The sequence below is a fragment of the Lingula anatina genome, chromosome 4, assembly GCF_051362555.1.
Source record: "Lingula anatina isolate TDL-2025a chromosome 4, LinAna3.0, whole genome shotgun sequence".
Lineage (NCBI taxonomy): Eukaryota > Metazoa > Brachiopoda > Lingulata > Lingulida > Lingulidae > Lingula > Lingula anatina.
Window position 1 is genome coordinate 26818984 of NC_141770.1, and position 15882 is coordinate 26834865.

The 15882-nt window shown below is 37.7% G+C and overlaps 2 protein-coding genes across 2 annotated transcripts; one reads left to right on the plus strand and one right to left on the minus strand.

Moving 5' to 3' along the window:
• The first annotated feature begins 2577 nt into the window (after window positions 1–2577).
• Window positions 2578–5745, plus strand: LOC106154579 (uncharacterized). The gene is made up of 3 exons (XM_087012272.1): window positions 2578–2729; window positions 3876–3984; window positions 4465–5745. Exons 2-3 carry the CDS (start codon window positions 3909–3911, stop codon window positions 4692–4694), a joined length of 306 nt encoding a protein of 101 aa, XP_086868398.1. The 5' UTR covers window positions 2578–2729; window positions 3876–3908; the 3' UTR covers window positions 4695–5745.
• A 2503-nt stretch (window positions 5746–8248) lies between these two features.
• Window positions 8249–10859, minus strand: LOC106154577 (neuropeptide CCHamide-1 receptor-like). The gene has a single exon (XM_013528969.2). The coding sequence runs from the start codon at window positions 10018–10020 to the stop codon at window positions 8983–8985; it is 1038 nt and encodes a 345-aa protein (XP_013384423.1). The 5' UTR covers window positions 10021–10859; the 3' UTR covers window positions 8249–8982.
• Window positions 10860–15882: the final 5023 nt, after the last annotated feature.

The window sequence follows — 15882 nt, forward strand, 5'->3', positions numbered from 1 at the left end:
GCAACATGTCTATGGGCCCTAATTTGACCATCAAAGGCATACAAGAGATACCTTGATTCTTGAGAAAAACCAACTTGTCCCTAGTGATGGTTGACCAAGTTCTGGTAGTTCTGGGATCACTGAACCTAGCATTCTCAACTGATACCTCATTCCATCTGCAAGAGGGGACTTCGGGGGTGATCCAGGCTTCATCATGACAGCACACTTGCACACAGTTCTCATGTGGTGAGTGATTTGCTGCAGAAACCCAATGTTCTGAGGCTGGAGAAACCATCTTTGAATCCAGATAATAAACCTTCTGAGCACTCGTGACATGAATTGAAGTGTGCAATCCAGAGGAGAACCAAACTCCAAATAATCCAGACCAATTCCGCCATGCTTTTTAGGAAACATGGGGCAATATCCCACAAAAACAGAATTGTTACCCTTGTTGAAGGCAATGGCGCCGTCTACAGGAGATAATTACAGTACGTGGTAAACACACACGCTTATAGGTACGTGACCTTTAACGAGCACGCCCTAATGCTAAATGTGTGTAAATTTGGTGACATTTGGTGGTGTCATTTCAATTTAATGGGCATTTCTTTACCTCTGTGGAAATGACAGTGGAACATCGAATTTTAGGGGGTACATGTAATACATGTAAATAAATAGTATTAAATATGGGTATCTTAACCGCTAGTTTGTATTTTTTGCACCACTAATCATGTTAGTTATGGTATCTGGAATGAAAATCACCATTCATAGCAATTAACTCCTGTGATGTGATCATTTATAAATAAAAGCACATGAGACCGGGGGTGGGACAACCTTTTTGACTAATGTTGTATATGTGCTCGTTAGAGGTCACGTGTCTAATAACGTATGTGTCTACCGCGTACTACAATTATCTCCTGTAGGCGGCTTGACAAGCCTTCACCACGGGTAACAACACTGTTTTGTGGGGTATTGTCCCATTCTTCTTGAAAAACTTGGCGGTGATGGTCCAGATTATTTGGGGATTAGCCTAAAGTACACTTTAGGCTCTAAATGAATGATGAAAAGACATGTTAGAAAAATATGTAGAAAAGTTCTAATATCCGCTAATTTGAAGTGAATTTTATTATCAACCAGCCATCTAATAACCAACCACAAGAAAAACACTCTAAAGAATAATGATCTTTTAATTAAGATGTTGCTCATCTAAACGGAAATAAAGCTTTCAGTATGAAAATCAAAGCACAATTTTATTTTTGAAGTTCTCGGTAATAGGGTGCAGGTTTGTGAAACAGAATGAATATAATGTCTGATGAACTTCCTAGAAACTCTCTTCTACGTTAAATAAACTATTGATCAAATCAACCATAAAAGCACAACATCCTTTTATTGGTAGTTTAACATGAAGCCTGTTTAGTTCTTTTATAAGGGGAAGAAAATGTTGAGTGTGGTAGTTGCGACCGATCCGATGAGTCTACATTTATGTACGGTATCGATGCTTTTGGTGAAATGGGCTTCATACAAAAAAGTGAACTTTTTAACAATTTCCCCTTTATTGCCAAGGTGTATTTTAGATACTGCTGCCCAGAACATTGCATGATGTAAACTCGGTTTTGATTTTTTGTTTCTATTTTTACCGTTACAGTACTAATGGTATTCGATATCTCCATTTCCATTACGAAAAGGATCTGAACGGTTGAAAAAAGAACCCAAAAGCCGGTTTATCATTTTAAAATAATAAGTTGTGTTTGATATACCAATATTTAAGGTATTACAATTTTCAGGAAAATAAAGATTTTGATGCACTAATGTCTTACTAAAAGCTTATCGTCGGCAGTTGTATCGTTTTACAGTATATGCCCCCGTCAATTACATGCGCATGTGCTGTATATTGCAGACTTTCCTTTTTATATAGTATTTTTTGATAAAATAGTTATGTTAAAAGAATAATGTTTAATAATATTGACAAGATTGTTTCCCCTGCCATATCGACCTATTTGACACCATTATACATCATATTTCTCAAGGACGTAAGTGTCCAGTTTATTAAAAACAACAATAAAAATAGATATAACATACTGGGGCCATTCAGAATACACGATCCGAGTACTAACTGATCCGCCGACTATATATGGCCGAATCTACTTCAAAAGCGGTTCCGCTGATTCCCAGCGGTCTCCCCGCCTCCACACGCGCCATTTAACGGATGAAATCTCAACTCCGAGGTTTAATTAATTGCTAGGCTTCTGCAACGAATGGCCCCATAAACAATATTGATCAGTACAAATATTAACACACGGTAGGCAATCATTCACCCAGTTTATCAGATTAATGTTACATTTGATAAACAACAACGAATGGTTGCATGAGATAAAAATTTGGCAGGATTGGGGGGGGGGGGAGAAGAGGACCGTTTTTTGTCTCGCTTTGCCTAGCAAAAACAAAAAAGTAGCAGAAGAGAAAAAATCAGTAATAAGCAGGACACGGAAATAAAAAATGCACTGTTTTGTCTCATTTTGTATTATTTGCATTTTCAGGGTGAGAAATAAGGAGTTAAAACAGACGCTGGAGGGGTGCGCACGTGAGCGGCTGGGCTTAATTTGGAGGGGTCAAGTTGAAGGTAAACATGGCTTGTATCTATTAGATAAACGGCGTCAGGTGAACAAAACGAAACTATGTTAAATGCGTTTAAATTACCAGGCATAAAGCACAGAGAAGAAAGATAGCGAGAGAGAAAAAACACAGCTAAAGAGGTATGAGTCAGATTTTACAAAAATTGATGGTCGGTTGTTAATTAATGATTGCTACAATTGTTAGTTTGTTTTAACCAATACCTGAAGAACGAACGCAAGCTCAATTAAATGAAGTATTGCTCCGGTTATATGAAAGAGTAAACCATTGGCATTAATGTAGACAAATAGTTACCTGATGGAAGTGGTCAACCACTAGCTTATCCTGAAGTGAAGTGGAACTTTTATCCAGAAAAAGTTAATTCTCTGAACGAAAGCATAGTGAAGTCATAGAATGACTGAGTGTTACAAAAATTCGCTTCAATTTGATAAAAATTGAAAACTTTACCCTCAGCAAAATTTTAAGAATGAAAAAATCCTTTTTAAGGCAACATTCTCTATTAGATTGTTTATAGATCTATGTTTTTGTATTTAGTAAGAATTACGTTGGAACATAAAATATTTTGAAATATCAAGCCGGATGCTCATAGGTTGTAGTATAAGTACCGAGTGAGAAGCGTTCACAGGTCTACCAATGAACACCTAACAACCTGTGGGCATTCACTTGTTTGTACTCACCTGTGGGCATTCACCTGTTTGTACTCACCTGTGGGCATTCACCTGTTTGTACTCACCTGTGGGCATTCACCTGTTTGTACTCACCTGTGGGCATTCACCTGTGGGTATTCAGCCTGATGGTGCTCCTAAGACAAGAGCGAAACGTAGTTGTTTCTTAAATGATTTATATTCCAATATAAGTGCTTATTATCTAAATCAAAACATAACTAAAACCTGCCACTGTTTCGTGAAAAATCGCCCTTCATACCTATGACAAAACGTCCGGAATGAAACTGCACCTGTCAAAAATTGACCCCTTTTACCTATGGCCAACTATCATTTAGGCTGTCTTCTGGGTCTTCCGGAAGACGGTCAGATTTTCAAGTTTTCATTGTCAGGAATCTAATTTTTTCTGTCGGAAGACGGTCAAAAATGGAGGATGGATCAACAAAGATAATTTGGAAGACTGTCAGAAAATATCTTTGGATCCGCCCCCTGATCAGGAATGTGACTTCACTTCTGTCTAGTTGAAGAAAAATAGCATTATTTTATTGTAAAAACTGTCCTCAAAAATTAAAAAAAAAAAGTTTCAACACTTCCGCCACTTTTCAGCGCCATACTGTTCTGGCCGTGTGTCGTTACGTCATGAGGTGTGCCAGGTGTTCCACTGATTGTGACAGTGAAGACAGCTATTGTAGGAGGTGTGGCTACAAGCTCCCCGGTACGTGATCTCAAAACGCGGGTAAAACCCTTGTTATCTATTCGTGACTTTAACAGTGCTTTCACTCTAGTTCGATGGCTCTGTCTTTATGAGCATTTGTCTATATTGAATGTCTTTTATGTGGGTTATTTTGAATGTTCTGCGTGTAAAATATTCGTCTATCCGCTTACTTAAAAGAAAAGAAACTCCCGAGGAACTTGGAGAATGGAAAATGCTGACAAGTTAAACATTTTAAATAAAATAAAAATTGAAAAAAAAAACGAGTTGTAGGGGGAGGCGTTGCCTTGCTCTCCCCTCCTCCTTACGGTCCCGAAATGTACATGTAAGCCTATAATAATCTTATTATTATTTTCATTATTATTTTCATTATAACTATTACTATTATTGTTATTATTATTATTATTATTATTATTATTATATACAGATAGAAATGTATATTCTTTATGAAGTAATTATTCATATCGTACTTTTCAACAACAGAGCAACGCTCCTTCGTTTATCAGAGCACCGTCAGTATGAGAACGTCGCAAGGAGCGTTCGTAAAGTCAACCACCGTCAAGATGACGTCATCAGGAGGAGGCAGTTTGGAGCAAAGAAGCACCACCATGATGAGTATTGGCACTTCCGGCAGACAGGCAGTACTTCCGGGACTCAGCGGTCGTCTGATGCTGCTGAATGTTGCCAATAATAATGATGATGATAGTGATTAATGATCGGCCATATATGTGCCATGGGGTGCTGATTTGCGCTATTCATTTCTGTTTATTTGGAAGTAAACTTTACCAATACACGAGGGGCATGCAGGCTGTCCCCAATTGTTGATGTATAATTGATGATAAGGAACAAATCAGGGAACAAGGTCCTGATATCATAATAATTGAAACTGTGATAAGAACTGATAAGTCAAACCCAATTTATGGTGTTATTAATGCAAAAGCTTTTAGTGTTAATTTCTTGCTTTGGGGAGGTATTTTCACTCTTACAATACACGATTGTATCCAGTTAAAGATATATATGTTTCACAAAGATATATACGTTTCATGAATTGCGTGACATTGTATTATTGTGAGTATTGAACCTTGATTGTGACTACATGTATCTCTTGCGAAAGATAAGTTTGTAATGATACATCGTTTGGTTATTGATATATAGCACGATGATACAGCGACACAGAGAAATCTTGCTGACATTTTGCGAAGATCACCATTGACCTATTGCGGATATTCCAATGGCTGCAACAGCAACAAACTGCTTTGTCGTCGTGATTATACTATGGCGAAAAAATAGGTTGTAAATTGAAGTAACATATAAAGATTGTGTGGCTTCCCAATAACACACATTATTTATCCACTTCTTCTAGTTTCTTATACTACACAATTAAAGTTAACCTGCCAAGGGATATAGCGAGTCTTCAAATCTTCGGTCGTAAATTTATCTACTTTTATCTGACTAATTTCTCTGTCCCTGTAACCTGCAGCACAGAAAGAAAACAGAAAGCATTCGTTCATATATCACTTTTCGGGTAATTTGAAAGTATTTTCTTTGATATTTCTCTAAGTTACACTATTTGAAATCATAGGGTGGCGTTTCATCGGCTTTTGTGGCAAAATGTGACTTCAATTGCATCTTTAAAGACTTTTTGGGCCTTTATCTTGTTACCGACACTTTTATCATCTTAGTCGTAACATGTTTAATAAATAATCAAAGGCATGTAGTGATTATAGCAGGATTTTGAATAAAGGAAAAATGTCATAACCGTCCTGCCCAGTCTTCTATGCCTTTTTTTTTAGATGATGCTTCTTTCGCGTAAAAATCGTATTCAAATCGTGCCTAAAAAAGATTAACGCGCCAGGGCATTCATAAGAAAAAATTACAGGAAATTCCAGTAATATTCTCCTTATCTTGAAGTTATACTCCATACAAAATCCTTAAACCATCAGTTTTCGAGTTTCTGTCAGTCTTCGTATTTTCATCGTTACTATTGAAATTAACTAGTTTCTACCCGATCTCCAGTACAAGAGTCTCAAAAACTAGAGACTTGTGACTTTAAAATGGTAATATGGACCACTACTTTGTGAACAGTTTTGGATTTAGTGTACATTAATCATTAAAGGGAATTTAAAACATTGAAAGTTTGAGGAAAACCTGTTTTTTTTTTGCCACACAAGGGTCTCACTCTCACTGTGCGTTTTTAAGAATGATTTTTAAAACGTGACTGTGGAAGTGCACTGGAAGTATACAATACTTTTTCATGCCAGAAATAAATCCCTGACCTTCATAGTTTCATTTATCGCAATCTACTGTAAATTGTGAAATACAAGATGTGGAGGTCTTGCCCTACGTTATGTATGTCGGTCTCAGAGTCTTGGTTTTTCTTGAACCTTTTAATCATGAGTTTAAGCTGAAGTTATTATGTAAATAGTATTAACTTATTAAATCATTGATTATGTTCTACGCTTGACATCTTCAAAAACACACAAAGTATATCATTAACGATGTAGTTGATTATTACCTATGGGGATATATGGCTTTGAGAGAGAGAGAGAGAGAGAGAGAGAGAGAGAGAGAGAGAGAGAGAGAGAGAGAGAGAGAAAGGGGGGAGGGGTAAATGAAATAAATCAGTAAGAATTACTTTATTAACTCAGAGAACAATGCCAAAAATACGCACAGTTCCTCTAAAGGTTGCATCGTAGGCTAGTAATAAAAAGGTCACAGTACCACAAGCGACCATCAACCAATTAGCGTGTTCACTTCCTGCACGACGCTGTCAGAAAACTAACCACATTCTTCATATTACAGCTCCGGCACAGTGTACACGCGGGTAGATAATATTTCAGGATTGTAAGATTCCCATGTATCCTAAGACTGATCGACGGAAATTTTAAAAGCACTCGAGTGTTTGACCTTCATATACAAACAATTTAATTTGCTTGAACATTTAGCTTTTCCCCCTGAATTACCAATTTGCACCGTATATAAAAAAAAAAAAAAAAAAAAAAAACGCTGTCGAATTTACTATTCATGAGCCTGCACTTGCGTTCTGTGTCTAAAATAATAAATAATAATAAAAATAATAAACTTTTCAACCCACTATCTTAATGAAGATTGAGACAGCGTTGATAGCAGTTACTATTAGAAATTTCGACATCGAAATCGTTTTTATAGATTGTAAGTATCTCCACGGCGGTGTGTGTTAGTGACATGATGAAGAGAAAAATTAACGAACTTTTTAGAGAAATGAATTATACTGTATGTTCCGTAAAAAGCCTTAACGCGCTTTGTATGCGCTTAAGTTTCGTTAAGCCGCTCTTGCACCACCTTAAGTGAACCCCCTTTTACTTCTTAATCCAGTTACATGTTTACTTAGCGGCAAACTCAGATTCAACAATTTTTGTCGCCTCGTTTTTCTCAATCACTAGCGAAAAGGAAAATCATTCACTGCGATACCTTCAGTTATGATTCTACATTCTTTGATTTTTCCCACCGGCGGGTCCAGGGTGGAGGAAAAAAGGTCTATATTGGTTGACTTCATATAAAAACAAAAGAAGAACTGAAAATGCTGAATGCATTATTTATAGAGCCGACGTTCCATCAAATTTCACGCTCGCCCAAGCGCTATCGAACGCATTTGATTTTTTTAAAGTGTCGTGAGACATTTCGTCTTGAAGCGATTGCCTTATAACAGACTCAGTTTAAAATTTTTTGACATTTAACAATTGTCAACTATTTACAGCAAGTGTTTTCTTCAATCCAGCATCCTGTGTACTATTTCTTTTTGCAGTGACGTCTAGTTGATTGGGTCCCCCGATAAATTAGACCAGACGCCAGGCAAATGGATGTTGTCTGACCCTTTGGAGAATTCAGCTGTTAAAATAATGATATGACATTCAATTTACATTCGACTACCATGATAAATATTGAAGAGCTTGTGAAGGAGTTGATAAGACAAAAGAACTCTGTGTTCAACCAAGGACGTACTCCAAACTGGCGCCTCGTTCTGGGTTCTTATATTTCTGATGATTGGGTTCACTTGTCTCTCTTACTGAAAGTTTTTCTGTTGCCATTGTAAACAATAAACAGCGCAACAGGACTAATCCAGGCTGCTGTCAGTTTAAGTTTAAATAAATAACAGTAAAATAATAAAAAACGGTTTTCACAACTTCTGTTTTTTTGCGCACCTGTATTGCCGTCAATGCATAGGTCAAAATAAGGGATTGCAAAGATATATTCTAAAAATGCCAACTAAGTTTATTTCTATCCCCGACTTAGCGTACATACAAAAATTGAAACGAACAAGCAAACAAACAAAAACCATGCAAACAAACTCATATCCTGTTCGTAGGGATCATGAGCACTCTTGAAAGCCGAATTATTTGTCATTTAAATCATTGAGTCAGATGAATAATATATAGTGGTGAGGTAACACTGGACAATTGTGTCACTGAATTATTGAATTCTTGAATATCTTCGATGAAATATCCAGCGTGGCAAGTGGCTGTATAAGTAGACCGCACGCCTGTGGTTTATTTCTATCCAAAGGTTACATGTGTACTACATGTATACTAGGAGCACGCTGCTTAATTCATTAAGGTGAATAACATTGGCAAAAATCGTTCTGTAATACACATACGTATACACAAACATACACACAGAAACAAAGGTTCATAAATAGAGTTTAAATAACAAACTGAATAGAGTTATAAGAAGACGATTGGATTTGCGCATGAAAAGATACATAGATAAATAAATAAATAGATAATGAATGAATGGATATTTGAAATAATACCTTAAGAACAATCAAATGAATATAAACTTTTTAAAGGTAGATTTTGTCCAGATACTTAGTACGTTTAATTATAACTATAACTTTTGACTTATATTTCTTTTTTAATTACAGTGCACTTCATGTTACCCAGGCGCTTAAGTCTATATTTCTTATCTTTCTATTACACGTCGTAGTGCATAAAGAAGTAAATCAAATACATTAATAGCCCATTGCTATTGAATCGATTTTCTAATCGTACGACAGCAAGTACTGAAGTGAGCATTACACTGCCTCCTGAACGGTTTGCTAAGACCGTATAAAGTCAATGGATTCAGGCAGGAATTCATAAAAGATAGAACGAACCCCACACTCTTGAAGATATGCCAAAATGGCGTGTACGTCCCTCGGTGATAGTGGTACCATAAAAGGTAGATATGCCTGGGGATGGAACATATGCCAAACAGTACAACCAAGAACAGCACAATGGCCGCCATTTTCTTCCTCGACATTCTAAGATTCCTCATGTAGCTGGTCTGTGGCTGGCTTTCGTTGCGCTCTTCTCCAGCGCGCTGTCTGAGAAGTAATTTCGCTATGGACACGTACGACCACAGTATGATGACCATGGGGAAAATCAGATAGATAAACAGTCGCGCGGTGACGTGGAATCGCCCGTACCACGCCGGCCAATCCAAAGGATACGGCCAACACACATTCATGAAAAAGCTCAAATCAGCTCTCCAGACTTGTATCACGTGGTACCCCACCATGTGGGGGACGCCAAATATGGCAGAAATCGCCCATATGGAAACAATGAGTATTTTCACTCTTAGAGTCACGGAACCGCTCACAACTAATGGTTTGTACATATTAACTGCGCTATTCCTGCGTTCCAGACTTAAAGCTGTCAGCGAAAACACACTCACACCCAAGGATAAAGTTTGCAAAAACTCGTTCAGCATACATACAACATCTCCGAAAGGCCATTTTGGAAAGGCAAATATGGTTGCCGTGAAAGGCACTGAGACAAGGATAAGCAAAAAATCTCCCACAGCCAAGTTCAGAATCAGTAACGTTGACACGTCCTTCTTCTGGTGCTTCCATATGACGGCTATCAAGCCGCCGTTTCCTGCCAACCCGACTAGAAATATCAGGCTGAAAATTATCGGTAGAATGCGCGCTTCCAACTCCAAAACACGCAGGCAAAGAGTGCAATTGTTTTCGTCGGTGGTGTTTTCGGTGGTGTTAATCAACAGGTTCATGGTCGGTTCCATGATACGCTTAAATACATGTACATTTTTCACCGTACTGTTTTCGCAAATTCCAAGTTGTCACTACTCACTCCATTCTCAGTGTTACTTTTCTGTGAAATTTACCATCACAGATTCTTGACTATGTCTTACATATAAAGTATGCTTACCACTGTCAATGTAACTCGTTTGAAATTATCAGCATCATCCCAAGGCAAAAACTCAGCGCGTTTTCCTCGAGAGAGCAATAAGCATGATGAGACCAGATTATCCCCTGGTACTAATGTCATCACGAAACTTTCAAGTCACCAATAAGATCAAATCAATTTATTACATACGTCTTGTACTCTACTTCACGTGTAATTGGAGGCGTGGATACCCGCTGAAATCCGTTTCCGTAATTGCCGTGCAATTTGCAACTGGATTAGTATCCCTCCTAAGAAGCTCAGATGAAAAAGTCTGGTTCTGAAAAGGGCGAGTTAGGTTGCGTCCTGAGCTCATACAATGTATATAAATGAGACGCGAGTTTTGCATTTCACTGGCTGCTGTTATTCTTTTGAAGACTTGTAGATTTCGATTTTCCTTCCTATCTATAGCGTTGTCTCCAGCGATGGCTTTTATGGAAACCTGCAAGATTCCTATGAGTCTTCAGAACGCTGACAGGACCAAAAAGATGAGAAAAATGAAAATATTTCCTTGTCAGCTTGCTCCACTGTATATAGGAGTTCTCCGTCTTATTATACAGACATAAGTGCGTGTTTTCCCCTGACGCTATCCTCATCTCTAATCCAGCGTTACTAACACTGATTGAATCACCATGCCTGTTGCGTTATTTCATTAAAGGCAATGTACGCCACCCTGACTGTAAGAGGTTACCGGGAACTACACAGGCGTGCTGGTTGTGGAACTGAGTTCCCGATTATATCTAAAACTCAGGGTGATGTATGACAGCTGTAACCGCAAATGTAGTGGTTCTGGCTCTGGTTACCCTGAGTTTCAGAGCCTACCGGAAACGACACAGGCGCCATGTAGATGATAGGGGCGAGTTTCTAGCAATATCTGAAGTTAAGGGTGCAAGTCTGAGTGATGCAGATACAAATGATAATTGGTAGTGTGGGCACTGACAAGAAATTCATTTGGAAACATTATTGTCATACGGAGTTGCTGATTAGGAGGGAAAATGCTATGAACTTTTGCAATGGAAAATAAATGGCAAATGGATGAGATAATAATTGCCTTTTTTATTGAAATCATATTAATTACAGAGACCAATTATTGTTTCCGAGTTTGTTGTCGCCTTAAGAATATTTCTACGAAGGCGTTTCAGTTTTGTCGTCATGAAGCAGACGCAAGAGAACAAGCCGATGTACGTCATAGATGTCCATTGGTTACATGATCGCTGTGTGGGCGGCGTAATTAAGTGCCTCTGTATTACATAATCCGCGGCATCGAGACGTTAGCGTTTGATTTTTTTGGTCTGTTGCTGTTGTTTTTTTAGTCTGCAATGACTATAGAACAGTTCTACATGAAAGCAATGATTTCAATGCAGTATGTAAAAGAACTGGAAAAGTTACTGCATGTACCCTAGTAGAACAATATCTTACGTTGATGCAGTAACGAAATTAGGACTGACACAGGAAGATTCGATTACGATGTCTGGAAAAAGCACCGGAATCAAGTTTTCTGCTTCAATCACAAACGCTCCATTCAACGCTTTTCCTCTGATTTTTTTTAAATCAGGCTATCAATAGCTCAAGATGTGGTCATGTCCGTGTGCGTTAATTCCAAGAACATTTACCGCCGATAATCTTGTTGTTCCTGCCAAATGGAAACACTACACAGAAACAAATCGACATATTAGTTTCTGATAAACCATCCATCTCGCTTATGGCACTTTTTGTCTTGCCAAGGCAATCAGAGTAATGATGGTATATTTAATCATCGGTTCACTCACTTCCAAGTTCGTTTATGTTACAAGTCTTTGCTATCACTGGAACAGTAGTATCCGATATCAGCCGGATCAATGACCCATAGACAAACAGGATAACGGTCACTGACCGGGGTCAGCTTCTTAATATTCCCCGTAGATGTCAGCTGCAATGAAATGAGGCAATCCTTTGAAGTCAACTGGGACATCCTGGAGTTTCTCACGGTTCGAACCTTGACGATCTGTTTCACAATACAGCTTAAATGAAAAATGGAATGAACTACAGTGGATCTTAGCCGACTAAACTGAAAAAAAAAAAATGAAAAAAAAAATTAGAATAAGAATAATAAACAAACAAATAAATAAATGAATAAATGTCCGCTGCCTCCTCCAGATATTTTCTAGAATAAATTTTGTACGTCTACGTGTATATTAAGGGTGAGCCTTTTCAAAAACTTCAACCGGTCATGACACTTGCCTTCTATGATATGTGAATCCAACATGCACCGGTATCTACATAGTCATCATCATGAATGGTCGTCGTTCTAGATCTAAATTCTACGTCTGTGCATCCTGTAATGGAAGACGAATTAAAACCTTTTTAAGAACTACTCCAGCTTGAATCAAATAACCATTTATATACATAGTTATATTAAATAATTTTGAAAGGTTTATTTAGTTTGGAATAGAAAATATTCATATTATACATGTATGTCATATGGAATTATACAGTTCCTGCGTGTTATCCATTATGTTGTTACATTGTATGACGAATCTAAAAAAAAAAAAAAAAAAAAAAAACAATGAAGAAAAACGGATGCTATTCAAGTTTCGTATTCAAATGCAAATGTTTCTTTGTAATTCAGTCATACTGCGGTAAGCGGAAATAGGATCTCACTGTACATTTTCTTTTGTGAATATCGACCGGCCATTTATCAGTCGATTAATTGTGACGTGTAAATGCAACAACTGCATGGAAATGAATGAACAGTACTGATGTACTATCGAGGAAATCATTTCGCGCTGAATTGTTTTTTATTCTCTGATACCTGTGAGATCTATATTTAGTGCTGAGCACGAGGGTGGTCCACATATCACTTGTACCAGGGACGCAGATTAAAAGTATAACGTATGATATTCAGAATTCTACAATACATACATTGTAGACAACACACAAATATATAAAATATCCATTTTACCACCAAAACGGCGGTTATCACATTTATTCTGGAATCTGTGCTTGTCATCAGATCACGTGGACCTTCATATATAACTACCCTCATTAATAATCTCTTCTAACTTTGCATGTCGAAACGGATACATATACCACTGGAAAATATGGGGAAATCGTCATTTACCCCAAGAAATTCCGTTTTATGGTACTTTTTCTGCCAAATTGAAGAGTTGTTATCCCTTAAATTATGTGCACTTTTCCCCAACGCGACATTTATTTACCATAAATTAGCCAGAGACGTACCTGCAAATATCTAATAGGAATCTATCTGTGGCCCTGGTAGTGGACATTTTATTTATACCTTGCTATCTAGTGGCTGATCTGACATTTAAGCGGATTGAGATGAATAATATACTGCTTGAAAAGAAATAGACTTGATTTTGGATCTAAAGCTTTGGCCATTTTTTTTTTTTTTTTTTGCGCTGTGGCCCTTTTAAATATTTGAATAACCGGCCGCTGGACTTGTAGGCCATATGTTATAAATATTTAGATAAATAAATGTATATATAAAAAGAAATAGAAAAATTAGGGTTGTTTTAGCATATTCATATATATCTCCTACTGCAATCAGGTTGTCACTCTTGATTTTTAGCACATATTAATGATAGTGCACACTGAAGCTTAAAGGCGCACGATGCACGTTACACTGAGTTACATGTAGAATAAACCAAGAATTTGCCTAGAAATTCAAGCAATGTCACAGAGGTACACCCCATCCAAAACTGTGACTATGGTATTTCAAGAAAAGTCAAAATGTTGCTAAATACACTGTAACGATCTAAAGCCCGTTGGGTGCATAGGATGGCCCGTGTCTCTTAGTGACTTACGATCTAGTATTCTAGATATAGTTATTTCCAATGTTGTACTAGTATATGAGCCGGATGAAATCACCTTGAATTTCAGGGTACACTGGAAACTCTCCTCTACATCAGCATAACCCTGCTGTTCTTGGACTGGGTTCCCATAGATTTAGATTGATCTATCCGGATCGACCTAACTCCTTGGGGGTTCACGCTAAATTGCTGTCAGGTTCCGAGAGCCGAGCGCGCACAAAAGTTAATTACCCCCTTACAGCTTTTAGCAGGTGGGACAGACATTTAAGCCGGTCAGGCTGACACCAATCTAGTGAGACTCCCCAAGGGATAGATCGATCTAAAAATCTATGGGAATGCACTTTTAGTAGCACCCCGAGGCTCAGAGATTAATAAAAACTCACCTAAAATTTCAAGAAGTCTGTCGTTTCTAGTAACACCCTGATTTTCAGAGGGCACTTAATCGATAGTCCCCTCCATTAACAGCTTGTCCCTGACGTCTCAGGTTGCAAAACAAAAAGGTTCAATTACTGGAAAAAAAAAAAAAAAAAAAAAAAAACATACTCAGTAAAACTTCGCTTCAAACAATCACAAACGGATTTATTGAAAGACATAAATAATGTGGTAAAAAGCTCTTAAAATTCTTACTAATGGGTAACAGTGCCTTTAAAAGATTTAGGGTGGATATATTATGCACTACAATATCCGACAGTGATAATTGGTTATTGATCTCTGATAGTGTCACCGTGTCTTATGCCAAGTCTGTGCACTACATTGTTCGGGTAATGAGAATACCGCAAAAAGACTCACGATCATGGAAAACTAAAATAAAAAAGCGTTTGTTATTATATACGTTTAATGAGCCGATGCATGAGTTTAAAGGGATAATAACTCTTCGTTTTGGACAAAAATGAACTTTTCTGGAGTAAACAACAATTTTCCTATACTTACCAATGGTTAATGAATTCATTTTTACATTCAAAAATAGTCCCTGGTTTTTTTCAGTTTGGTTTTTGGTTAAAATCTCTTAAGAGATTATAACAGAGTATAGCCATCAATGGAGGTCACGTGGTCTGAAGACAAGCTCAGATATCAGAATAATAGCCATAACTGTCGTTTTTGTCATACAACAGAATATATTATATTTCTATGAGTTATTCACAATGTTTTTATTTTGAAATACAGACCTCATACGAAGAGTTATTATCCCTTTAAGTGAGTACGAAGGTAAGTGCGATGATGTGCCTTGTCAGTGTAATAATACTAATACACTGTACGTACTAGTACAGGTATATCCATCTTAAAGTTGGTCTGTATAAAGATCCCACGTTTTAGCTCTTCCACTTTTAACTCTTCCGTCTACCATGACAAACACGGTGGGTGATACGCCTTTCATGAAGACATTTTTGGGAATATACATGTAGAATAGCGGACTGTTAATTGGTTCTTTTCAGGCTTTTTTCATATATTTAAAGAAAGTTAATGACTCGTATAAGAAAGTTAATGACTCGTATCTTTTGTGTAGCTGATTTTTTTGTGTGTGCTTGTGTGTGTGTGCACGCCTGCCTCTGTATGTGTTTGTGTATCTATATTCACTGTGTGTGTATACACAGTGCATGTGTGTGCATGTGTGCGCGCGCGCGTGTATGTATGTATGTGTGTACGTCAAGAGTGTGCGAAATCCTGTCTTAGATGATCTTCACTGGCTTTTATTTCGAAATATGAACTGATGTCTGATTATTAAGATCAGATCGTTGCCTTTCTCTCCACACACGTGGCCAAGCTTGCTTGCCTGGCGTGACGTTCACTGGACCTTTACTTCCGCGAATCGGACGCCTGCGTGAGTCCATGACTGTTAATGGAGGCATTACATCCGCGTCTGGTGCCAGAATGTCGGTGGAGGACCCTGTTCA

Coding starts and splice junctions, on each gene's coding strand:
- LOC106154579 (XM_087012272.1), top strand. CDS start 3,909: ATGAGGTGTGCCAGGTGTTCCACTGATTGTGACAGTGAAGACAGCTAT. Junction 3,985..4,464: donor GTGTGGCTACAAGCTCCCCG/GTACGTGATCTC, acceptor TTTCAACAACAG/AGCAACGCTCCTTCGTTTAT.
- LOC106154577 (XM_013528969.2), bottom strand. CDS start 10,020: ATGGAACCGACCATGAACCTGTTGATTAACACCACCGAAAACACCACC.